Source organism: Scleropages formosus, chromosome 24 (assembly GCF_900964775.1).
Source record: "Scleropages formosus chromosome 24, fSclFor1.1, whole genome shotgun sequence".
In the NCBI taxonomy this organism is placed as follows: domain Eukaryota; kingdom Metazoa; phylum Chordata; class Actinopteri; order Osteoglossiformes; family Osteoglossidae; genus Scleropages; species Scleropages formosus.
Window position 1 is genome coordinate 6273980 of NC_041829.1, and position 27127 is coordinate 6301106.

Here is a 27127-nt window from a genome sequence, read left to right on the forward strand (position 1 = left end):
TACTGTATCATATCTTCAAACCAAAAATAAAGGTAAATTCATCACCAGATAATGTAACAACATGTTTAAAATAAGACATTATCAGGTAAGCAAACACTAAAATAATTAGCTCAGAAACATAAAAACAGGGTTATTTCCCCTTTTTAAGTTTTTTAAAATTAAACATGTTTCAAGATTTTAAAAAAAGAGTTATACACGCCAATGCATCTTTATCAACGCCTGTATCATTAACTGTATCTTTATGCTGGTACTCTAGTTAATGGTATATATTATTTTCTATTTGCTCCATTAGAGCCCATTTGTGTGCAGAAGGTTCTCAGAACTCTACGGCAAGCCTTAAATCGGGTGGAGTGGAGATTAACACATTTATTTACCAGGATAATGGACAAACTCAGTACGGGACCACCCTAAGGTGTCTATAAGACCGTGTGCCTCTTAACACAGTTGTATCCACCACTTGAACAACCATGAAGTGTCTCTTCATTTTGCTGGTTTGTGTGGGACTGTCTGATGGACTCATCAGGTGAGACTTTTGAAAACTTCATATCATGATAGCTGTATGCGGATCCAGGACCTTCTAGTTCTATCCCTCTGCCTGATGATTTTCACTCTCTGAGCTACTCAACTGGATCTCCATTAACATCTTCTTGCAACACCCATAGTTTAGGCATGTGTTTAGATACAAACATGTTGATGTTACTAAACTCTGGGCTTTATTGCTAGAAAGCTGCTGGATGGAGAGTGTTTCCATCATAACTAGACTTGGGCAGCCAAAAGAAAAAGACTTGTAGGAGAATGTTTTGATGAGACAGATTTTTACTTGGAGTCAGGTAAAGGCCTCACCTCACTTATTCTTGGGTGTGGTTTTTGAGCTCACCAATGGTATACCATACAATGAACAGAGGAGGTAATGGAGGGCATGGGTCTATGAAGGTTTGTGGGATTTTAGATTCTTTAAATATGATGACTGTGTGGTTGGGAGCAAAGACAGGAAATGTTCTTATATCACTGGACTTCCATTCAAAGCTTCAAACACGTCTAAAATGGTTCTCCACTTTCATCTCCTTAGAGTCCCTCTGCAGAGACTCAAGTCAATCAGACAGCAGCTAGGAGAGAAGGGGGTGCGCCTACCCCTCAGTGATCCTGCTCTCAAATATGAGCCCTACAAGTTTCTGGCCTCAGCTGTCGTTGATCCAATGGCCAACTATGCTGATGTAAGTAGACCCTTCAGAATTTATCTTACATAATAAAATGAATGTAAATTGGCTAAAAGAGCTCAATAGACACAGAAATGAAGCAGTGAAGTGTAAGGTTCATTGTGATCTGCTAAAACTAATGAAATATTCTTTGTGGGGATTCCTCTTAGACAACCTACTATGGCTCAATCGCCATTGGAACGCCACCACAAACATTTCAAGTTCTGTTTGACACTGGCTCAGCTAACTTGTGGGTGGACTCAGACTATTGCAACACCCAGGCCTGTAGTAAGTCACTACTGCTCATCCATGGCATGAGCTAAAAGATGAGAAAATGATGGAAAAACTGAATGCTACACAGTCTACCTATGTGTAACATTGCTGAAGTCCAGACACATCCAGATTGCCCTCTCTCCATTAACTTCTCTTTTTTAACACGTTTGGCATTGGTTACAGTTATGCGACCACTAGTCCTTTTGTTTTGTATTATAGAATACTGTAATGGTGTAGCTTTTTCATATCAGCAAAGCGGTTTAAAAAGAGTTTAATTAAGTATTTAGAGTTTTCTACTGTTCTCTGATGGTCTATTTTTATCTCCATAGATGCTCATACTAAATTTAACCACACAAGTTCTTCCACTTACTCCAGCACTTCCCAGACCTTCTACCTACCCTACGGTAGTGGGAGCCTATATGGCATTTTTGGCTACGACACTGTAAACGTAAGTCTATTTTTTCTAAACACACATACAATCAGTACTGATTTACTCTATTGAAACAAATTCTGCACTGATCCAAATCATAAATCTGTTTTTATAGCTCATTCATTATATTCAGTTTACATATCAGCTAATAAGTCTTCTCAAAATCTGAGATATTAAAATTTGAAAGTAAACATGTTTAGAGACATGTAACTGCCAGAGATAAATATGGCAATGTTATTATTTTCAGGTTGGTGGCACTGTCATTAAGAAGCAAATGTTGGGCCTGAGCACCAATGAACCTGGACAGAACTTCTTAGTGGCCCAGTTTGATGGCATCCTTGGGCTTTCTTACCCCTCACTCTCTGTGGGTCAGGCCACACCTGTGATGGACAACATGATGAAGCAGGGCTTACTGGAGTACAATGCCTTTGCCTTCTACTTAAGCAGGTACAGTTCAGGGGACTTCTGTTTATTACAGAAGGATTATACACTTATTATAAGAGTGCAAGAATTTTCTGCTCAAAGTCTGCTTAATATTACTGCTAATGCCATTTAATTAAGTATGCTTGCATTTCATTGTAAAATACACACACACACACACATTTTCAGAACCGCTTGTCCCATACGGGGTCACGGGGAACCGGAGCCTACCCGGTAACACAGGGCGTAAGGCCGGAGGGGGAGGGGACACACCCAGGACGGGACGCCAGTCCGCCGCAAGGCACCCCAAGCGGGATTCGAACCCCAGACCCACCGGAGAGCAGGACTGTGGTCCAACCCACTGCGCCACCGCACCCCCCTCCCATTGTAAAATATATTTATTCTAATATTTGTCTATATGATAGCTTATGACTATGTCTGTCCACCTTCTGTTACTGGACAGAAATGGCCAACAGGGCAGTGAGGTGGCTTTCGGTGGGGTGGACAACACAAAGTACCAGGGCCAGATCTACTGGACTCCTGTGACCTCACAGACCTACTGGCAGATTGAAATCAAAGGGTATGGACTATTCTCTGCTTGCCTCGATTATCACCTCATATTTTAGTCTGTCTACACATAAACAGTTATTGAATCTTTACTTTCCGATTCTCTGATGTGCGCAGGTTCTCCATCAACAATCAAGAGACAGACTGGTGCAGTCAGGGCTGCCAAGCTATTGTGGACACCGGCACCTCCTTCCTCACCTGTCCCCAGCAGTACATGGGTTACCTGATGCAGGCAATTGGTGCTCAAGCGGACCAGTTTGGAGGGGTAATTGAGACACCATTTCCATGGGGAGAAAAAGTCCCCATTAGACAACCCTTATGTGGTCATGGTTCCCTGTCAAACCCATGAAAAAATATTAAGAATTATAAAACCAAAAAAAGTGTGTTATGGTAATTAGTGTCAGTAGGACTATATCTGAATTAATTAATTAATTTTACTTTCTGCCTCAGTATTCCGTTGACTGCAACGCAAACAACCTTCCCACATTTGCCTTCAATATCAACGGCATGAACCTGTCCCTTCCCTCATCTTCCTACATTATGGTGGTAAATTCTTACTGTCACATCCATTTAATACTTTTTTAATCCCATTGCTGACTAAATTAAAAAACTGTATTCCACAGTAGATGACTCTCAATAACATGGTTTGCAATAGCTGATTCATCTAAAAAATTGCATTATTTCCTTTGTATCTCTCCAGCAAAATCAGGGTGGATACCAGTTCTGCATGGTGGCTATTTCATCCACCTACCTGCCCTCACAAAATGGCCAGCCGCTGTGGATTCTGGGAGACGTCTTCCTGAGAGAGTACTACTCTGTCTACGACCGCACAAACAACCAAGTTGGCTTTGCAAAAGCAATCTAAAATCAAGATCCTCAACATTTGTCCAGCATTCATTCGAAAGCATATCCTGCTAGAAGGAAAGTTATCCCAACACCTTTCCTTTCTTCATCCATGTTCCGATGGAAGAAAAGAAATGGATGCTTTTGCACAAAAGAACACGTTAATGCTGACTCTGAAAATCACATTACGACTGCATCGTTAATGTTCCATGTAATGTGTTACCGTTACGGCTTGGAAATAAAGTCAAGAAGTGAAAATATTTAAACTGCTGTGTGAAGTTCTTTCTCTATCCATTCTCTACATACTCAAAGTCTAATACTTGATTAGGGACAATTTCTGTTCAGAAATTATCTCCACAGTTTCTGGTCAGTTGATTAAATGATGTAACGCACCAGATAACTTCAGTTAAAAAGGAATTCGAGATGATGATAAAATAAATGCAGGTCTTCATCCCTAACCTCAGGTTGGTTCTGTTTGGGTTGGATGGTGTAATATAATTCCTCTCCTCAGATCACCCCTGCCATCCACCCACTTCATACCAGAAGGAACTCATGAAAGGTTTATATTTACATTTGGAAAATAATGGCACCCCAGTGATGATATGTGTGATTGTAACACATATATCTATCTTTACAGTGTTCCAAGCAGCTCTTATTCATAGAAAAAACAGACTGAACAGGAATCCCTTGTAAAGTAAACGACTCTACAGTTCACTGCCAGCATTCAACTTTCTCGCCAAAGCTTGATGAAATACTTGAAAGGGTGCCACCAACTGATTCCATAGTCCAGCTGCAGTCCATCACAGAGGCACAGTGGGTAGCGCTTATGTCTCACTATACCTGGGCTGTGTGCTTGGATGTGGGTTCAATCCCTGCTCAGTCTGTGTGGACTTTCCATGTGCCTACCATGTTTACACTGGTTTCCTACAGGTGCTATGGGTTCCTTCCACACTCCAAAGACATAATTTAAGTGAACTGGAGACTCTAAAATGAATGTAGTGTATGCAGATGGGTGAATGATTGTAGGAAGCTCGGTGTAGTGTATCTAGCATTGTCAGTACCCTTGGGTGAAGATGTCAGATATATACAACAAAGTACTCACTACAAGTCGCTTTGGAGAAAAACGTAGCCCTCTCGCATAAATGAGGAGGGTGCTCTCCACAAGTGAAGGGGGAGCCACGGCCTCAAACGGAGCGTTCAAGTATCTTGGGACCTTGATCAGAAGTAACGAAATGCAGTATAGGTTATTGATGGGAGATAGTGAGATGGATTGGGGCAGCTTCAGCAGTTCTGTGAGTACGATACTGATCTGGGGGTAATGATGAGCTTTGGGTAACGACAAAGAATAAGACTCTGAAGACAAGTAGTTGCATTCAAGCTTCTTCACAACATTGCTGGATTCACTCTCTGTGACAGAATGAGGAGCCTTGTGATCCTGAAGAAGCTGCAAACATTGTGTCACTAATTGTAAAATTTCCTCGAAATTAAATCCAACAAACTACGTGAACAGTGCTTGAGCGCAGGGCCATGAGAGGTCTTCCCAGGCTTGTGTTTCCTAGAGGAACACACTGATCAATTAAAAGGGAAGGATATGACATAAGACCATCTCACCACATTCTCCAGAGGTGCTTGGTGTATTTCTGAGAGCTCTGCTGATGTTCAGTATGGCCACTGTCAACAGCTAGCTTATCAAGGAAAATCAAAACTGCAAGTGGCACTTAAGAGTCAGTGGAACTACACCCATATGGATGGTCAACCCCTTCAACAAAAAAACTCAGAATATAATCTGGAAAACATACACAACTAAGACCGTGATATTTTCAACAGCTGTACTCCACCCAAGACTCAAACACTGTTAGACATAGGGATTTGAAAATGTAAAGGATGGGCATTTAAAATATCATATTAGCCAAGCTAGCTAACAAAACAACCATTTAGCTTAGTATAACAACAAATAAAAACATAGTTCAATTTGTTTCTTTCAATTTTTAGCATCGTTTTTACCTTAACAAAGAGGCTTAAAAAAAATGAACTCCTGAACCAAAAAATTAACTCCTGTAATGTATTGTAAATTTTAAAATGTGTGTGTGTATATATATATATATATATATATATAGAAATTTATATAAATTGCTAGGAAGGAACCGTTGATATTTGGATAAAATTTTATGCAGCTAATTGTTTGATGAACATTGGTACATATGGTGGAAAGTAACAAACTAACTGCATTTAAGAATCACCTGTCTGCATCTAAGTGTCTCTTTCGCCTAATGTAATGTACACATTGTATTTTTATATGAGCTGTACATCACTTTGGAGAAAAGCATCTGTTAAATTAATAAATGTAAATATAATGTAAATGACTCAATGCTTCAATGCCTCTTTGGTTTCAAATAAGGAAAAACTTTGTGTTACAAAAAACAGTAACAGAAAGAGAAATCTGTTTTAACATGTGAACAAAGATTATTATAGTATTATTATTTTTATTATTGTTGTTGTTGCTGTTATCATTGTTAATAATAATAAGGTATTATCCTTGTCCAAAGCAGTTTACAGGGAGCATTTCATGTGTTACATTTATTCTCCATGAATTGTCACCTGTTTACGAACCAAAAAACTATTTTTTTCTACAGAAGGTATCAAAATATACATTTTTTTATAAATCATTATTTATAAGATAAACAAAAAAATGTTGTGTTTAATGCATCTTGGTCATGAATGTCTATATCAATACGGCACCCTCATATTGGAACTGTAACTATTAGCATGTATTAATTCATATAAAGGGGACAGCTGGTAGTACAGTGGTTAGACCTACTGCCTTTAAATCCAAAGGTCATAGGTTCAATCCCCACCTCCAGCTGTAGTACCCTTGAGCAAGGTACTTACCCTAAATGGCTCAACTAAAATTGCTGAGCAGTGTAAATGATTAGAAGCATGTAATAACTGTACCTTAATGTAGTAAGCTACCAGAAAAGCATCTGGTAAATATAGCATACAGCACCTAGGAGGTGAAAGAGGAGATGGGTTTGATCCCCACTCAATCTATGTGGAGTTTGCACATTCTCCTCTGCATGAGTTTCCAAGTGCTCTGTTTCCAAGTCCCACTGTCCAAAGACATGCTGTTCAGGTTCACCCATAGTGTGTGAGTGACAGAGAGAGTGTGTTCCACTGATATATGGATGAGTGACCCATTGTAAGTAGTGTATCTATCAGTGTAAGTCACCTTGTTGGGCTGATAACACTACAGAGAGTTCATTGGAAGTTGCTTAGGAGAAAAGTGTCTACTAAATAAATACAGTAAATATCAGCTCCATTATGTACAACAGGTTGTATAGATTCAACAGAAATTACTTAAATGGGACTGGAGATTAGCATCTTTGTTTGCCATCTTAAAGGATCAGCCAAAACTAGGACCACCCAAATACATATATAAGTCTGTGCAACACTTACGGAAGGTGTATCAGCTACTCGAACAACCATGAAGTTTCTTTTCGTTGTTCTGGCCTGTGTAGCTTTCTCTGAGGCACTTTTCAGGTGAGCTATTTATTGTTTCTTCTCTCTGCTTCCTACCTGTATTTGGTTCATGGACTCTAGTTTTGTTCTTAGACCCCCTGGGTTTGCCAGTTTTGTCTTCAGACAAAAACTAGGTTTGACATTAATTGTTTAGATATTAAGTTTGGTAGGCTGAGGTAATGGAGTTCTGCTCTTTAAATCTAGAATTCATTCATTCGTAATTTACCAGTAATTCATTTGTAGATTGCTGGTTCCTACCCCAAAGCCAGACTTCAGTATTTATAATAAATGGACCGTAAGAGTACCTGTAGTGAAATGCTTGCAGAAGCTAAATTTTTGCTTGGAGTCTGCTGGAGGACTCAAGTCTGCTGCTGGGTGAGGTATTACCCTCAAGACACAAGAGGTGATCACTCGGGGGTATGGGGTCTGAACAGCATTTACATGAATACAAAGGTTTGTGATATTTGTGCCATCGAGCGCATTCTAATACTGTTCTACTGTCTCTTGTTCAAGTCTTCACAAATGTTCCAAAATGGTTCTTCACTTTCATTCCCCCAGAGTCCCTCTGCAGAGGGTCAAGTCAATGAGACAGCAACTGGCAGAGAAGGGGGTGCACCTAGCCCTCAGTGATCCTGCATTGAAATATGAGCCCTACAAGTCCCTGGCCTCAGCTGTCGTTGACCCAATGGCCAACTATGCTGATGTAAGTAGCCATTCAAGAATCTGTCCTTCAATAAAAAGTCTGTTGAATGTAAAGTGGCTCAAAAGGCCAGGTCCAACCACAGATGAAGTAGTGAAGTGTGGAGTGCCATCAATTCTGTTGAAGGTATTAGGATTCTCTATATGGGGCTCTTCACAGATATCTTACTATGGATCGATCACCATCGGAACCCCACCGCAAACATTTCAAGTTCTTTTCGACACCGGGTCAGCTAACCTTTGGGTGGATTCTGTATACTGCAACACCCAAGCCTGTAGTAAGTCACTACTGCTCTTCCAAGAAGTGCTGCACAGTCAACACAAATATAAATATATCATTGTAAATATATTATAGTAAATAGTATATAGTACGTAGACAGCACATACAGTAGAATAAATATATATCACTGTCTTGACATATTCAGGGATAGTTTGTACACATAGAATGACAAAAGATTCAACTTGTCAATTTTTCTACTGTTTATTACACAAGTTAGTTTTGCTGTCAGCATTTATCATTTTATTTCTCATAACTGTAATATTCAGTATTCTTCAAAGATTCTTGGATAGAGGTAAATTGAGCATTTGTGATTTTGCACTGTACCCAGATGTTCTGAAGTTCTGTTTTTTATGTCCCAAGATGCTCACACTAAATTCAATAGTACAAAATCCTCAACCTACTCCAGCACTACCAAAACCTTCTATATATCATATGGTACTGGGAGCCTGTACGGCATCTTCGGCTATGACTCTGTAAATGTGAGTCTATTTCTTGATTTGTTATCTTTACAGTATGTCGTGGACTGATTCGATGACTAGCATGGTCGCCTCAAATTTCTGAAATTTTACAAATTTATGACTGCCTGATTTAAACATGTCACTGAATACACTGATAATTACAGGTTTCTGGCATTGTTATTAAGAAGCAAATCTTTGGCCTGAGCACCAATGAACCTGGGCAGACCTTCCTGCAGGCCCAGTTTGATGGCATCCTGGGGCTTTCATACCCCTCAATCGCTGCTGGTCAGGCCACACCTGTGATGGACAACATGATGCAACAGGGCCTGTTGCAGGACAACTTGTTTGCCTTCTACCTAAGCAGGTAACGCTTAGAGTGATGCAATGAATTTGTTGTATAATATCTGTAACAGAATTTAATAACTTATGCCAATTGTTATGTCCTTGGGTGTTTCCCTGTGTCCCCTTTCCTGTTACTGGTTAGAAATGGCCAGCAGGGCAGTGAGGTGGCTTTCGGTGGGGTCGACAGCACCAAGTACAACAGTCAGATTTACTGGAGTCCTGTGACCTCACAGACCTACTGGCAGATTGAAATCAAAGGGTATGGACTATTCTGTGCTTGCAACATTCCCTCGATTATCACCTTATATTTTAGTCTGTCTATACATAAACAGTTATTGAATCTTTACTTTCCGATTCTCTGATGTGCGCAGGTTCTCCATCAACAATCAGGAGACAGGCTGGTGCAGTCAGGGCTGCCAGGCTATTGTGGACACCGGCACCTCCTTCCTCACGTGTCCCCAGCAGTACATGGGTTACCTGATGCAGGCAATTGGTGCTCAGGCTGATCAGTTTGGAGGGGTAATTGAAGCAGCACTGCTGTGAAGAAACCAGCAGCTTACATGTCCCTCCTGTTCTTACGGTATTATTCTCATCACTTGAAAAATCACTGTGGACTGTAATATAACAAAGACCACAACCAAAGAGGTAAAGTTTTCAGCAGCCCATTCAAAGGACATGACTCAAATTCATTATTTTGCTTTCTTTTTACCCCAGTATTATGTTAACTGCAATGCAAACAACCTTCCCACACTCTCCTTCAATATCAATGGTGTCAACTTCCCACTTCCCCCATCTGCCTACATTTTGGTGGTAAGTTCTAACTGGCACACGCAGGCTATGTGTTTAAAATCCCTCTATTGACTCCAGACAACACTGTTAAATTTTGCCAAACCTCCAAAGGTCAAAAGGTATTATTTGAACTCTGTTCCTTAAAAAAAAAATCCTTTCTTTTGTGTCTCCCCAGCAAAACCAAGGTGGATACCCCTACTGCCAGGTGGCTATTCAGTCCACCTACCTGACCTCTCAGAACAGCCAGCCACTATGGATTTTGGGAGACGTCTTCCTTAAGGAGTATTACTCTGTCTATGACCGTGCAAACAACCAAGTTGGATTTGCCCAAGCTGTTTAAGATGACCTAAAGTCAAACATCAAATCCAATCTAGAGCATATTCTGTGCACAGGAAAGCCAACCCAGCACACCCAGATCTTGTTCCATACGAATATCATCCCACAGTGGGGTTAAATGTAATGTTAAATGTCTTTTGATCAAAGGAAGATCCACACGTTGTTGCCCAGCTTTTCAAAATCATATTATCACAGTGCCACTCATGTACAATGAAATGTTTTATTGCCGTGCTCTGGAAATAAAGAATTAAAAGATATAAGAGGTGAATTGCTGTTTGAAGTTGTTTCTTTTTCCATTCCTCATGCAGTAAAAGTCCACTATAAACGAGATGAATTCATGGTGTTGTGGGTGTCATGTACTATGTGGAGTTGGTTCAGCACCATTTAAGGACAGTCTGATTTAAACATGGTCTGCTAAAAATGCGGTCAGTGTGGCTTATTTCCCTACCACTGTGTATACAAGGACTGGACTATGATATCATTATAACAAATAATGGTATCTTAATTTGAAGTTCTAAGGGAGATGATTCTACCACAGTCTCAACGAACTTGCGGTTCAAAGTGCTCGCATTTAAATGGCTCTGACTGTGATTATGTGTCCTACCACTAATCCAGCAGACACTCCCTAAACTGTAATAGCCATGATTACATCAGAATTTCCAAAATACTTTGCAACTAACAAAGTCTACAAACTTTTTTTCCCCAAAGCGCCTTATAATAAAAACAATTTACACTGCTGGGTAATTTTTTTGGAGACATTTGGGGTAAGTACGTTAGTCGAATGTACTACAGAAAGTGATAAGATTAAAACCTTGCTTTTTTTTTTTGGGCGGGGGGGTGGTGGTGGATGTAATAATGTTAACGGAAGTGATGTAAAACCAATCAGTATCAATATACATTTTTCTCTCATTATATTTCATCTGTGTACATCCTGAAAAAGTGATGCCTTTGGCTGTATATCGATGCTATATTTGTATTCATTTTATTCATTAAACTTTTACATAACAATCATATTTCTTTCTTCATTTCAGACATCACACTCATGTCCCAACATTAAGGAATTGTTTATTCTGAGAAGACTCTTTTAATTATATTGCATTCAGTCCCTCTTTATTAAGTTTAGTGCAGCCTTTGTTATCAGTGGTACAGTAGACTAAAGAATCGTCTGTCAATAGCTACATGTTATCTCTAATGAGAATGTGTCTCGTTGCTCTGGTGCGTTTGCTGATCCCAATGGGAATGAGAGTGCTTTGGAAGGTTGGTTGTTTCTAGAATATGAGCTAACAAAAGAAAAGTGCAGCATCTATCCTTAAACGCAATGGCACATTTCTACACCTTACTGATAGCACCTGGGTTTGGTTAATAATCTACAAAATTTTGTTTGCAAAGAGGCAAATTGGTATAACGCAGTCTGGATTATAGTCCATCAGAGCTTTTTGAGCTTTAAAGATGAATGTGTGTAATGGATACAGTATAATAAAAAAATGACAATAATATTACAGTGACTTCCACAATCCTGCTTTAAATGTTTCTTTAAAAAGGCAGAGAAGTGGCACATAATGATAGATAGATATATAGATAGATAGATAGATAGATAGATAGATAGATAGAAACTGCAATTATTATTATTATTATACAGAAACTGTGTATTTTAACAGTGAGCAAAATATAAGACACCTAAATATGTTGAAACCAAACAACCCAGGACTAGAGTACTGCTTTTGAAAGACGAGAGCAGTCAAAAAGCAGTTTTAATTACAAAGATCTAGTTTTACCGCCAAGGTAATACTTTCTCCATTTTGCTAAAAATATTGTTTCTTATAATTCTCTGGAGGCAACGGTGTTGATTCCTTTGCTTGTTTCAAGCATGACTAAGAATTCACATGTTACTTTGCTTTTGTAAATGAGCTTACAAATAAATCTGGCCCTTCATAACAATACATCAGTAATGTACTAATATTGCACATCCTGTATACATTTCCAGTTCAGAAGTGTATCAGTGTAGCTTTCAATCAAAATAATAATACCCAGTGATGGACATAAATATTTACACTTACTTCCTGTCTAGGGTTGCCAACCCCTGCAGAAGAAAATAAGGGACACTGGGTTCTTTATAGGAAAATAAGGGACACTCGGAATTTCTTTGTAGCTAATCATGTGTAAAAAAGAAGTCTCTGCTTGACTTAAATGCTAAGGAATCTGAGACATTTAATTTGCTTTTAGCTCACTCAAATCAAATAGTTTTACATTCTGTATTTAACAGTGGATTATACATTTTGTAATATATTTTGCAAAGTAAAAGTGTAAAGAAAACGTAATACAATATAGAAAACAATAGCCTACCATATCAGCATGGGCTGAGGTGGTGCAAAAAAAAAAAAAAAACCGGAAATTGCTCCTTGGGGGGTCGTTCCGTCCATGATTGTCCATGGACGCATCTGTTTTACGTCGCGTACACGCCACCGTGGCTGAGAGAAAAATCTCTCTTACAAAGTTTAAATTACAGTTCGCATAAACTCTTTCTCTGTCTCCCATTCCTTTTTTATAGTTTTTATACTTCTCTCATTGTTTTCGTTTACGAGGTGGACTATTAGTAGTCATCAAGTTAGTAGCTACCTGCCTTCTCGCGGGGGGGATCTTCTTGACCCTTGACCCTTGACCCTTAACCCTCCGTATGACGGTCGGAATCGCACGCAACACAGCTGTGTTTCACATCCATTTTTGCGATGTTTTCCTAATCTTTTAACACTTTTAAACAAACTGCGAAGTTTATTTATGCAGTAAATATATTTAATAAATACTTTAAGTGTGTCTGGGTGTGAAAGGTTAAAATACAGGACAAACCGCGTTCCGTATGGTTTTATAATACGGAACGCAACTCTGTTAGTATCCCAAAGACGACGATTCCGTATTATAAAACCCTATTCTGTCATCTACCATGAAGCTAAAAAAGCTTCTCCTGCTCACACTGTAATTGGAATAGATCTGGGCTCTGATCTGGGAAAGTGATATCTTCTTCGGTGTCGGACACGTAATTTTCTCTGAGTCCTGGTGTCTCTGCGCCGTGATGAGTGATAACCCCCCCTTCCACCCCACACGGTGGTACCACCATGATCAACATCTCACATCATCCATCCCACAGGTGGATAGACCAGACACCAAGCTGTCATCTCCATGCTGACAGATTTAATAAGCGGACACATCCCAAAAAATAGATGGCGTCACAGATATATTATGGTTCTAATATCCTTTTTTGATAAGAGAACTGCCTGCCTCGAGGATCATCTAATCGGATGGGATTAGAATTTCCAAACCGCATCAGCCTGGCTAGACTGGTGCTCCCTGATGGCTTTCATTAAGAATCACTGAATTACACATAATTACACTAATGAAATCTGAACTGTGGTATTTATACATGTCAGGATATCAGTATTTACCTTTTCAGGTTGACTATACAGTCCTTGATACAATTAATATAATTAAGACATATAAAATATGTCCAAAGGCAGAATCATATTTCTTAGTCTTTACTGCTGTCTGCGGAACACATGAAACATTAAAGAAGTAAAAGAATTGGGGAAAACAGGAGGCCATTGAATTTTTAAGCCTCTTTTGAAACTAAATTTGCTTTCATTTTAAATGTCATGTATCTCTTCTTTTTCTTGTTATTATTTTCCTTGAGACACAAGATTACCCATGATCTCCGATGGTCCCTCTGTGTGTTGTTTTGCAGACAGTCACTCCTTATTTGTCACCGTATCTCTATATAAGAAATTTTTATTCCTGAGGATACATTACTAGACCCACGGAGGGATGCTTTTAAACTCAAAATTGGAAGGTGGAAAAATAAAAAATATATTTTAATGAGTTCTGTATTTTACATATGATTATATTTATTATACAAACTCTTTCTGAAGAAAACACTGAAACTGTACATGTTTTGCAGTCAATTACTGGGATGTTTTCAGCAATATTGAGAGGACACAAAGATAAATGAGAGACTTAAATATATATGTACAAACATACAGGCATATATAAATAGGGGGTGCGGTGGCGCAGTGGGTTGGACCACAGTCTTTCTCTCCGGTGGGTCTGGGGTTCAAGCCCTGCTTGGGGTGCCTTGCGCCGGACTGGCATCCCGTCCTGGGTGTGTCCCCTCCCCCTCCGGCTTTGCGCCCTATGTTACCGGGTAGGCTCCGCGACCCCATGTGGGACAAGCAGTTCAGAAAATGTGTGTGTGTGTACAGGCATATATATGCGTGTGGGTGTCTATGTTTGTTTCCATTTACAGTATATTTATTTGTACATTATTTTATTTATATACAATATGTGCTGAGTGAAGATGAGGGGTATTTTGCTAAGACAAGGTTGTCACGTAAATAGATAATTCAGTTTCTTTCTGTGAATCCCAAGATCTGCTTATAATAGATTTTATCTGAAATAAAACTAATGACATCAATAATAATAATCTCGGTAGAGCTGAAAAACATGGAATTAAGAACACAGTAATAAAGCACTGGTCTGGAAAAGCTTACACCATGTTTTTGCATTTCAGCATTTTACTTAAGCCTCTTATTCACCAGTAGTGCTTTACTGTCTGCTTCTCAATCCCATTCTCCATCTGGCTTTGAAAGCATGTCCATCTTAATATCATAGCGATTTGAAGTGAGATCCAGCACCTGAGCACCAGGGGTCTTCCAACGATTGCCTTTGCGACTCTTCCATACTTTGATTTTGCTAAGAGCTAACTGGGATGCCAGGAATAAAGTCATTATCCCCAAAGGCTTTTTTACATGCAAGGGAAAGAGCAGATGAAGAGTAAAGGACACCTGTCACTATGCTGGGGACACACAAGCTGCCAGAGAGGCACACTGGTACAGACCTTCTCACCTACAGCATTCACTCAGCTGACATGCTGTGAAATCACTTACTTTGCCATGTCTCATATGACAAAATCAAAAAATTGAAATATATATATATATATATATATTAAACTTAGTAAGTGATTAGATCATAAAAATCCAGTTAAGTGGGCATTGAGAATCACTGAATGAAAACATTACATTAAAAGACAAACTGGAAACAATTTTTTAGGATTTTTTTTTTTTCTAAAATTATACTAGTCTCAACATTGTCATACATAAATTATTCTTCTTCTTCTTCTTCTTATTATTATTATTATTACTTTCCAGATGGGGTAATTACACAGAACTAATTAACCCTGTTATTTGAGTAATGGGTGCATATATTCAGCATTTTCTTTTGGTCAACATATTTTACTGTACCTTTCACATATTTCATGCACGTGATATGGAATGGGATGAATCAGATTCCCAAAAACACAATGTCTAGATAGACAAGCAATCAAAATTCTTATTTTGTTGCCTGTAGCAAAGAAAACTGAGTATTTCTGCAGTGGGAATCATCTACTGTTTGGAGCTGAACACAGTAATAATGTTCCTGTTTCGGTGACCTCACCGGGTGAAACACGACGTCAGCACATCGATACAGTGAAATGTGTGAATTTATTATGCAGCGACCAGAACAGACCGAGAAGCAAGAGGAGAGGACAGCAGCAATGCGACAAGCTAGGGTATCTGCCTGCTCAAAAGTCTCTATAATAACATGGAAATAAACCATTTCCCTGTAGAGGAGCCTGTGAGCAGAAAACAAACCCACCCTCAGCGTCCCAGAGTTTATCCTGCGAAAATGTTCCACAGCATTCCAGAGAAATCACATCTAATTCATAATTTTCTCCATCTTATAGCTACCATCTCATTCTTCTACACAGCTGCTTTTCCATTTTCATTCGATTGCTTACGACAGGACCCCTCTGTTGACCCCAAATTATCATCCTTTGAAGAGGGGTGTCCAAAGCCATGATTAATCTTATTATTTTTGTAACCTCAAGGTCACTTTCACTGTTCCTTAAATCACAACATTTGTCTAAAGAGCACCAATAGAGGAGTGCAGGTGAAACGGACTGAGGATGTAATAAATTTTAAGAGCTTTAGGAGTAAATAATTCTTAAGAGAATTTGTGTGAAACTGATATTCCTAGTGATGGGACAAATATTTGATTTTTTTTTTTTTTCTGCTACAAACCCTCCTCTCTGGAGCCAGATGTCACTCACAGATGTAGAAAAGCCTATATAAACCAAGCGCGGCACCGACTCGCTTATGAGTGCGCAGACTGGTGTTTTGCTCTCATTTCATGCGGCACCTTGTTCTCAAACACATGACCATCAATAAATAACACTGCACATCATGTGCGCGAGCCAGACCACATACACATGGAATTAAAAACGACATGAACGTCCTTGCGGAACCTTGTACAGAAAATAATAACAACCCCAGTTTATTTATTTACGTAATTAGTTTTCACCCGTTTATGGGTTTTATAGACAAAAAAAAAAAGGGCTCAGCATCAGGGCGTGGGCCTCGGCGAGGCACCTCTGGACAGAGGCGTCAACCTCCCCTAACGAGCAAATCAATACACAGCCGCAGCCATGATTTCTCCCCGTTCCGCATGCCGTTATTTCGGGAATAATTTGGAGCACGCGCGAGGGCACGGCGCGTCGGGGCATCTTGGCGCCCTTGGAGGGATCGGCACAAGAGTGATGACGAGATGCGCCCGCCGCGCACATCCACCACGCAGAAATATCAACAGACCCCCCGCGGAGGTCGGGGATCGGCAGCCCCGAAGGTTTTCTGGTGCTCCGCTGCCATCCGAGCCCGCGGCCGCAGGTGCGAAGCAGCGGGGCTGAGTGGCGCACAGGAGGACAAGCTGTTACCTGCAGCCTGGAGGAGAGAGGGAGTGGAAGGTGGAGAGAGAAAACATCTCGGCTCTGTCCGCCATCTTCTTCCGCAGAACGGCTCTAGAAGTGTCCGCAGGTTGTCACGAGCGCGCAGCCCATCCACGGCCGCGTCGATCGAGTTGTTCGGCGATGGCGCTCTGCTCCTTCCGCGGCCACGCTGCGGATGCCCCGGACGGCGCGGCACCTCCCTAAATCACACACATCGAGTCGCAGCCGCTGCAGGAGGCTGGCAAATTAAACGAATCGGGATCTCGGGATGTTCGCAGGAAAATTCTCGACTGTCGGTAAATCCGAGAGGGGAAGCGCTCCCGCGCGCCCGCGAACGTGGAGCGTGAGCTGTGCGGCGGAGAGACGCGCAGCCTCGCTAAGCCTCGTGCCTCCTCCTCGTGCCGCCTCCTGGTGACGCGCACGCGGGCTCCCCAGCATCAGCACCAGTGCGCTTGTGGAGCCAGTTGAGTGATGCGATCATAAACGCTGGACCCATCACAGTGACAGACCCCAGCATGCACCCTGCGCCAGCCTATATACACCTTGTTTTGAACACACAGATTTAACAGCACTGATTTTTTTTTTTTTTTCTTTTTTTATTTTCAGTCAAAATCAAGCTGCTGCTCAAGGACAGAGAGCTGCAGAACTTGGAAAACTGACAGGAACGGAACATTATGAGGAAGAAATGAATATAGCAATTTAGGTGTTCAATAAACTATGTGCATGAAAGCACAAACTGAATACTGCTTTTGACGATACCTTAAATTATCTGCTGAATGCATGGTTTTCATCGTCATAAATGTATTAAAGAGACTGTTGAAAATCAGGTCGAATTGAAAAAAAAAACTTACATATGCAATGTTCTGTTTATGGAGTTCAATACTTTTGCCATATTTGTCTTTTCACTGTTGCTGTTACTTGCATCATGATACATATGGGGGCTAACACCATTTTCGTAAAAAGCATCTCTGGCGACAGCAGGGTGACATATCAATATGTGAGAACCGTGACGGAGCTGTTCAGCCACTCTGGTGCTGAATTGATTTCAAACTCAGTGAACTATAGCGACACATATGGCGAAATAGGGGAACTACACGTTATATATGTGAAAAATGCAGGATGGTCCCGCTAGATTACTACTATGGACCTGAAAGTGTCCGTAAAACAAAATAATGTATAGTGGGATAAACTTCACCATATGAAATAATGAAAATGTCTACCAGTGTGATACAGATGATTAAAAGTAGGCGAATATATTCAGCTTGTCATTTTTTTTTTTACCCTGGTCACCATTGGTAAGATCTCAAAGATACTTGGGATGAATATTTACATTTAATTACATTTATTCATGCATGTTGGACTCCGCCAGGGCTGCCCTTTGTCACCGATTCTGTTCATTATCTTTATGGACAGAATTTCTAGGCGCAGCCAGGGAACGGAGGGTGTCTGTTTTGGTGGCCGCAGGATCTCGTCTCTGCTTTTTGCGGACGATGTGGTCCTGTTGGCTTCATCGAATCAAGACTTACAGCATGCACTGGAGAGGTTTGCAGCCGAGTGCAAAGCGGCGGGAATGAGAATCATCACCTTCAAATCCGAGACCATGGTCCTCAGTCGGAAAAAGGTGGATTGCCATCTCCGGGTTAGGAGGGAGCCGCTCCCTCAAGTGGAGGAGTTTAAGTATCTCGGGGTCTTGTTCACAGTGAGGGAAAAATGGAGCGGCAGGTTGACGGAGGGATCGGTGCGGCGTCCGCAGTAATGCGGTCATTGTACCGGTCTGTTGTGGTGAAGAAGGAGCTGAATCGTAAGGCGAAGCTCTCAATTTACCGGTCGATCTACGTTCCTACCCTCACCTATGGTCATGAACTCTGGATCATGACCAAAAGAATGAGATCGCGGATACAAGCGGCAGAAATTAGTTTCCTCCGCAGAGTGGCTGGGCACACCCTTAGGGATAGGGTGAGGAGCTCGGAGTAGAGCCGCTGCTCCTCCGCATCGAGAGGAGCCAGTTGAGGTGGCTCGGGCATCTGTTCCGGATGCCTCCTTGGACGCCTCCCTGGGGAGGTGTTCCGGGCATGTCCCACTGGGAGGAGGCCTTGGGGCAGACCCAGGACACGTTGGAGAGACTTCGTCTCCCAGCTGGCCTGGGAACGCCTTGGGGTTCCCCCAGAGGAGCTGGAGGAGGTTTGCGGGGAGAGGGAAGTCTGGGGGGCTCTGCCTAGACTACTGCCCCCGCGACCAGGTCCCGGATAAGCGGAGGAAGATGGATGGATGGATGGATGCATTTATTCATTTAGCAGACGCTTTTCTCCAAAGCGATGTATGGCCCATAGAAAAAAGTTTGGTATAATGAATAAATCCACACTTTGTGCTTGACACAAATGAAGCAAGACATTAGTAAAAAGTGATGTGGAAGGAGAAACTGTAGGATGAAAAGCTTCAACTGGGTTTATGCATGTTACATATATTTAATCATTACTGCATTTGATAACTGTCTATTTTTACTCTTGGTTATTTTAACTCTTACTGTACTTGGGTACTTTAGGAAACTGTAGAAATATTATGGTAGCAGTGAAACAACAGTATTAGTAGGACAGCACAACAGACACATCTTAGAGCTGCAGCACACATACAGCACCATACGGTGAAAGCTCCATAGCGTAGAATATACATATTGCTACCCCACATGAAATTTGCCTATTTTTTCTAGTCAGTGCAGTGCATTTTAAGGGCTAATTTTTTTTCTTTTCTTTATTATAACTGACATGAGGGCTGAATTTTCACTTTAAGGGAGTTGTACACATTTACTAAGTAGGTGAGGGATCAAATCTGCTAGTTTGAAAGTTAACAAAACACCATATAGTTATGAGACAAATTTTAAATTAGCAATGAAAAGCAATCTTACATTGCATCCCTCTACAGGTCTTCTCATGTATCTGTATCGCTTAGTCTCTTATCCTGAGACATATTTACAAATTAGAAGTGGCACATGTGCAAAAGTAAGCAAACAGTGCATGTATAACAGAACACATAATGACACAACAGATAAGTTATATCCAGATGCATAGATCACAATGGCTTTATATGATCTACAAACAAATGTATATACAAACAACTTTTATTTATCTGACACCTAGTTCATGTGATCTACAATGTTAAGTTTGTACAACATTGAGTTACTTTCTCAGTTATTTTCTCAGTAACACAACACAGTATTTTCCCTGGAGTATTTAGCATAGGGTGGGGGGCGCGGGGGCGCAGTGGGTTGGACCGGGTCCTGCTCTTCGGTGGGTCTGGGGTTCGAGTCCTGCTTGGGGTGCCTTGCGATGGACTGGCGTCCCGTCCTGGGTGTGTCCCCTCCCCCTCCGGCCTTACGCCCTGTGTTGCCGGGTAGGCTCCGGCTCCCTGCGACCCTGTATAGGACAAGTGGTTCAGAAAAAGTGTGTGTGTGTGTGTATTTAGCATATGCACTACAGGGTACTACATAAGGAGGGGATGTGAACTGGGCATTTTTAGTTTGCCTGGCTGTCACACCTGCAAGTACTCAAGGCACGTGAGCATAAAGGGCACAACCAGACCAGGGCTGATTGCGGAACCTCATATGAGCCATCGTTGCCTCGCGCTTCACTGTGTTTTTTCCCTGCTTCCTTATCCTGGTTCCCCGTTGACGTCTCCCTCGGCTCCCTGACTGTTTCTGTCTCTGACCTCGCTTCTTGAATGCCCCTCCTGTACGGCGATTGCGGATCACACGAACCCCAACTGTCCCGACTTCTTGTGGATAATGAAGCAACTGTAACTGAGTCGACTGCGTCCGTCTCCTTTGTCTGCCATGGCAGAAGGTTCTGCCTCTCAACCAGACTCTGCGGTGCTCAACCACCTACACCACACTGTCTCCGCTCAAGGCGCCATGTTGGGGGTGCATGAGCAGTCCCTGCACCGGCTGGAGGAGATGCTGGAAGGGCTGGTCTCCACCTTGGAAAAGAGCGGGGTGATAGGGGTGACTCCAGCTTCCCCAGAACCTCCCTGCATCGCCGCCGCTGCAGCGCCACCGGTGCCAGCCCCAGCTCCGGACCCCGCCCACATCAGTCTTCGCTTAGTCGCTCCTGAGAGGTACGATTGGTCTCCGGAGAATTCCCAGGGGTTCATGATGCAATGCGAGCTGGTGTTCTTATGCTCCCTGCATCTGTTTGGCAATGACAAAACAAAAGTGGCGTACCTCATCTCTCTGCTGACAGGTCTCGCACGCCAGCGGGCGACGGCGGGTTGGAGGACTACCCCCCGACCACCTATGAAAAGTTCCGGGGGCAGTTCAAGGCTGTCTTTGACCATCCTAAGTTGGCTAGGGCTGCCAGTGACCGTCTCATGACCATTAAGCACGGCTCCCGCTCAGTCGCAGACTGCTCCCTGGAGTTTCGGATCCTGGCAGAGCAGAGTGGTTGGAACTCCACTGCCCTCCTGGCTAGCTTCCATGCCGGCCTTCATCCCTGGATCCAAGCTGAGCTGGCCTACCGGGGGTAGGACTGGGACATAGACCGCTTCATTGAGAATGAAGTCATGGTCGACAATCTGGGCTGGGAACACTGCCAGCAGCCAATTCCTCCCTTCCCGGAGCCCACCTCCGATGGTCCAGAGGCGATGCAGTTGGGCTAGGGCCGACTCACACCAGAGGAGAGGAGACACAGACTGAGGGAGGGCCTATGCATAGTGGCAGCTCTTTGACGAACTCCGAACGGCCCAGGCCACTGACCCTGGACAGGCTGGCTGGGAAGGAATATGTCCTCATCCCGCTCTGGCTGACGGTTCTGCAATGGGCTCATGATGCTCCAGGAGCCGGACACCACGGGATGCGCCGAATGCTCTCTCACCTCCGGGGGAAGTTCTGGTGGCCGTCCATGCCCGAGGATGTGCAGGAGTACATTGGGGCGTGTGTCACCTGCGCTCAGGCAAAGACACCTACTCTGAAGCCGGGAGACCTCCTCGAACCCTTGGCCATGCCAACTCGCCCCTGGACTCTCGTCGCCGTGGACTTCCCAGTCAACCTACCCCCATCGGACAGTAAGACTGTAATCTTTACCTTGATCGATCGCTTCTCTAAGGCTTGTCGGCTGCTCCCTCTCCCAAGGCTACCCACAGTGTTATAGACAGCGGAACTTCTGTTCCGGCACATCTTTTGCTGATATGGGCTCCCGGAAGACACTGTGTCTGACAGAGGACCTCAATTCACCTCCCGAGTCTGGAGGGCGTTCTGGGACAGGCTTGCAGTGTCCATCAGCCTGACCTCAGGGTACCACCCGCAAGCAAATGGGCAAGTAGAGCGGCTACAGCAGGAGATCAGCAGGTTCCTCCACCTCTACTGCTCGAGGAAGCAACATGAGTGGGCGCGCTTCTTGCCGTGGGCTGAATACGCCCACAACGCTCAGGCCCACGTGTCCACAGGTATGTCTCCTTTTCAGCGCGTCCTGGGGTATCAACCTGCGCTATTTCCTTGGCAGTCCCCCCTGGCCAGGTCCCGGCGGTAGAGACGTGGTTCAACGACAGCGGGGAGACTTGGCGACTGGTGCGCAACTATCTGCGGACATAGACCCAATGGTACAAAGGCCAGGTGGGCCGACACTGTCGTCACCTCACCTTCGCACCTGGACAGAGGGTATGGTTGTCCACTAGAGACCTGAAACTTCGCCTCCCATCCCGTAAGCTCAGTCCCTGCTACATAAGGTCGTTTAAGGTCCTCTGACAGGTCACTCCAATTATCTACAAACTCCTTCTTCCCTCCCGGTTACGAGTCCACCCAGCATTCCACGTTTCCTTTCTGAAGCCGCATGGTACTTCCCTTTTTCAGGACTCTGGTCCCGGTGGATGGGGGTCCTGCCTACACAGTGAAAGTCCTGCTCGACTCCCGTCGTCGGCGAAGGGACTTGCAGTATCTCATGGACTGGGAGGGGCACAGTCCGGAGGAGCAGAGCTGGGTTCTGACCCGTGACATTCTCGATCCTGCCCTTCTCTCTGCTTTTCACAGGGATCACCCGGACCGGCTGGCGCCGCGCCCCAAGGGATGTCCTCCCTCTCGTCGAAGGGCAGGTGCCTCCTGTGGGGGGGGGGGGGGTTCTGTCTCACCCGCCGCTACACCTGCAAGCACTCAAGGCACGCGAGTATAAAGGGCTCAACCAGACCAGGGCTGACTGCGGAACCTCATACAAGCCACCGCTTCCGCTGCCTCACGCTTGATACTTACTTTGTTGTGTTTTTTCCCTGCTTTCTTATCCCGGTTCCCTGTTGACGTCTCCCTCAGCTCGCTGACCGTGTTTCTGTCTCTGACCTCGCTTCTTGAACGCCCCTCCTGTACAACAACTGCAGATCGCAAGAACCCTGTCTCGACTATTCTTGTGGATCTCTCTATTAATAAAGCACCTGCAACTGAGTCCACTGCGTCCGTCTCTTATGTCCGCCATGGCACTGGCGACAGCCTTTAACACTACACAACCTGCTGAAAACATAAATATTATACGAGTAACAACAAGCAATAATTACTCATATTGATCTGAATTTTTCTGCATTAACTAAATGTAAGAGCAAAACAATGTTAGTGTAGAATTATCTACATTAACCATTCATTATGATTGGCTGCATAGGCATCAGATCACAGTGAAAGGCAGCAATGTTCACCAGGGTGCTTTCATGACACCTTTTGATGTTACTGTAGGACATGTATGCTTTTGGCAGACACTTTTCTCCAAAAGGATGTACAACTTAGAGTAAAAAAAGCAAATCAATATCAAACAAAGAGCTTTAGACACAAATATACCATCATCAAAGCACAGGTTGTCTCATACTATCCAGGTAGACACTACTCATACAGCTGCCTATAGATGTGAAATTAAAATGGCTAATGTCAAGACAAAAGCAGCAGACGGTAACAGACTAATTTACAAAGCTGTTAGGAGATCTGATAAGGAACAGGTTTGAAAGATATGATTAATGTACCTTGTGAAATATGTTTTATGAGAGAACTTACAACTCATTTTTCCTTCAGAAGACAAACGCTGAAACTGAACTCAAATTCATTCATTCATCATCACTAAATACTTGTCCAGTGGAGGGCAGCAGTGGTCCAGAGCCTATCCCAGAAATATACGATGCAAGGAAGGGTATGAAATGAACAGGATGGCAGTTCACAGCAGATTCTTAGGTTCTACAATATATACAGATTTATGCTGTAGACATACGTATAACCATGTAGGATGCTGACAGTTCTTTCTACAGAATGCACTGTATTTCATTCTATCCTGACTTAGCAGCCATAAGAAGATCCATATAAGCCCCAACAATGAGATCTTCTCTCTTCACTCCCAGCTGTTGCATCAGCTCTTGGGCAATGGCTTCTCCTTCTTCAACACCTTGTCCTTCCTTCATGACAACCTGCATCAAACACATAAAAAGTTTTACTTCTAAACATGGCCACTCTGTCATTTAGACCAAAACAGACACACCTCTGCCCTGAACCTGTTAAGTACACTGTGGGCTCTGAAACATTACTACCTTCTTAGGAATGCTCTTCACATCACCTCAAAATTCTATGTCTTTGGGTATATTAAGCAATAATACTTCCAAAGCACTTTTTTCTACCTCAAGCTCCATGAATTGACCCAGGCCTTCAACACTGTCCACGTGAATTCTGGTCTGTCCCACCAGATAGAGGTGACGTTCTTTCTTCACAATACCCTTGACCCCCAGAGCATCTGAAAGGACTTTCTGAAAATATGACAGCCCATTAATGACCATCGCTCCAGAAATATCAAAATAGCGCGTTGTCAAAATCATTAAAATTAACCTTAATATAAACGCAGTGTAGTGGTTAGAGGAGTTTCTTTGGCCTCAAAAAATCTAGTTTCGAATATGCTGCTTCAGTACGCTTGATCAAGGTAATTATCCTAGATTTCTACAGTAAAAACCACCCAACTGCATAAATAGTTAAATCTCTGTAGGTAGCTTAATGATGTAAATTGCTTTTGGAGAAAAGCTAAATAAACTGAGAAAACCATATTAATTTAAAGCTGATACTGAAAGAAGGTTAAGAGCTATTATCCTGGGAGATTTTTTGTCTTTGAACTCATCATACTAGTTCCGCTTTTGTACTATTTGTCTAAGAAGGCTTCCTGTGAAGAGGAAGCTCTTTTTTATGGAATTTGATTGCCAGGGATCAGTAAAGTATCTATCTATCTATCTATCTATGTTTTTAATATGTCAAAACTGTAATACAAATAAAAAAAAACATAACAATGTAAAATAAAAAAAAAAACTTCAGATACAACACAAGTTTCAGATAGTTTGCTAATGAAATTATCTATTTCCTAGTCTTTCCAAAGATAGCAATATTTTCAACTTAAAGTCACTTACTGCCAGCCCTTCAGGGTCATTTGTGAGAGAAATTGAATAGTTGGAAAGTTTTGGTCCATCCATATCTGGTCTTTCATAAAATATCAACTGGCCAGTACCATCCTATAAAAAAAAAACAACAATAATCACACACACACACACACACACACACACACATTTTCAGAACCGCTTGTCCCATACGGGGTCACGGGGAACCGGAGCCTACCCGGCAACACAGGGCGTAAGGCCAGAGGGGGAAGGGGACACACCCAGGACGGGACGCCAGTCCGCCGCAAGGCACCCCAAGCGGGACTCGAACCCCAGACCCACCGGAGAGCAGGACTGCAGTCCAACCCACTGCGCCACCGCACCCCCTACACAACAATAATCATAATTACAATAAGCTGCATAACAATAAATTGCAAAGAAATACATTTTAATGTTTTTAGTTTAATTATTAAATGTCAGTAAGAGTCTTGGACAATCTACAGGAATTATTATTAAATAGTAAAATTAAGTAAGTAAATAAATATCAGAGTGTACTGCTCCATGAGTGAATATGACAGAGTATTAGTGAAAAGACAAAAAGAGCAGTGATACCTCTCACTGGCCCAACTGACAGTGTAAAATGAGTGTAAATGATGTTATTACTTGGAAACGTCTCAGTTTCAGGCGGCCCTTCTCCACGTTAAAGAACGTGTCCTGCTGGTGGATGACCGTCCCCTCCGAGCGGCTCAGCTCCTTCGCCCTCTCTTTTAAGAAGCCCATGTCGCGGACGACGGCTTTGATCTCCACATTTGAAGGCATTTCTACAAAATATTGCTAATATCGCTAATATTTATTGTAAGAACAGGCTACACGAACCGCTTTCACCTCACAGCTTTCCGCACTTGGTCACTGCGCGCACACCGCGCCACAGCTATCGAGCCTACCTATTGGCTGCTGCCGTAGTCACGTGACATAAGACCTGCCCTAAAATACGGAAGTCTTCGGTTTCGCGCTTTGGCACATCACAGTCAATAGCAGTGAAAAAAAAAGATCGTGACATAGTCTTTATCTTATGTGGTATTTCACAGGAAAATAACCTAATTATTTAAGGATTCTTGGTTTTGAATATGAATTTGTATTTTTTTTTTAAATCTGTGAATTGAATATTGTATGTACTCTGGCTGTCTATTGTTATTTATTGTTATTTATTCTTACCGTTACTTATTGTTATTAGCATTATTCATTGTTATTGTTTTCTTTTGTGCAGTATTATCTATTGTTTTTTCTTCATAGTCTGTGGAGAAGCACTCAGAATTTCATGGTACTTGTACCTATGTGACAATAAACCTTGAAACTTGAAATATTGTCTGCTTTTAAAGTGAATTTGCTTACTTAGTTCTTATTTCGTCTATAGTAGTCAAACACAAGACAGAGGAGTTGAAGTTGAAGATTAAAAAAAGTTTTGGTTAAATTTTGGCGTGTACAATACGCACGCACACATTTTCAGAACCGCTTGTCCCATACGGGGTCACGGAGCCTACCCGGTAACACAGGGCGTAAGGCCGGAGGGGGGAAGGGGACACACCTAGGACGGGACGCCAGTCCTCCGCAAGGCACCCCAAGCGGGACTCGAACCCCAGACCCACCGGAGAGCAGGACTGTGGTCCAACCCACTGCGCCACCGCGCGTGTACAGTATTCTATAGATATTCCACAACTATTCACGTTCAACACATATGGAAAAACTTCATTACCCAAGGGCCCTCTGAAAAGCCGGCCTGTCCTATGACGCAATATCTGTGCGTCACTACGCAAA

The 27127-nt window shown here is 42.6% G+C and overlaps 3 protein-coding genes across 3 annotated transcripts in view; 2 read left to right on the plus strand and 1 right to left on the minus strand.

Annotated features, from left to right (window-relative positions):
* LOC108936371 (C-Jun-amino-terminal kinase-interacting protein 2-like) overlaps positions 1-17491 on the minus strand; it is a 60484-nt gene extending 42993 nt beyond the window's left edge. Inside the window, exon 1 of the mRNA XM_018755708.2 lies at positions 16943-17491. Coding sequence (XP_018611224.2) covers positions 16943-17007 — 65 coding nt within the window. The 5' untranslated portion in view covers positions 17008-17491. The remainder of the gene's footprint in view (positions 1-16942) is intronic.
* LOC108936565 (gastricsin-like) lies at positions 468-3751 on the plus strand. The gene is made up of 9 exons (XM_018756005.1): positions 468-523; positions 1070-1214; positions 1367-1484; positions 1799-1917; positions 2147-2346; positions 2783-2899; positions 3004-3151; positions 3337-3432; positions 3587-3751. The coding sequence occupies exons 1-9, from the start codon at positions 468-470 to the stop codon at positions 3749-3751; spliced, it is 1164 nt and encodes a 387-aa protein (XP_018611521.1).
* On the plus strand, positions 7211-10153 carry LOC108936566 (gastricsin-like). The gene is made up of 9 exons (XM_029248781.1): positions 7211-7266; positions 7804-7948; positions 8105-8222; positions 8585-8703; positions 8847-9046; positions 9167-9283; positions 9396-9543; positions 9739-9834; positions 9989-10153. The coding sequence occupies exons 1-9, from the start codon at positions 7211-7213 to the stop codon at positions 10151-10153; spliced, it is 1164 nt and encodes a 387-aa protein (XP_029104614.1).
* Positions 17492-27127: the final 9636 nt, after the last annotated feature.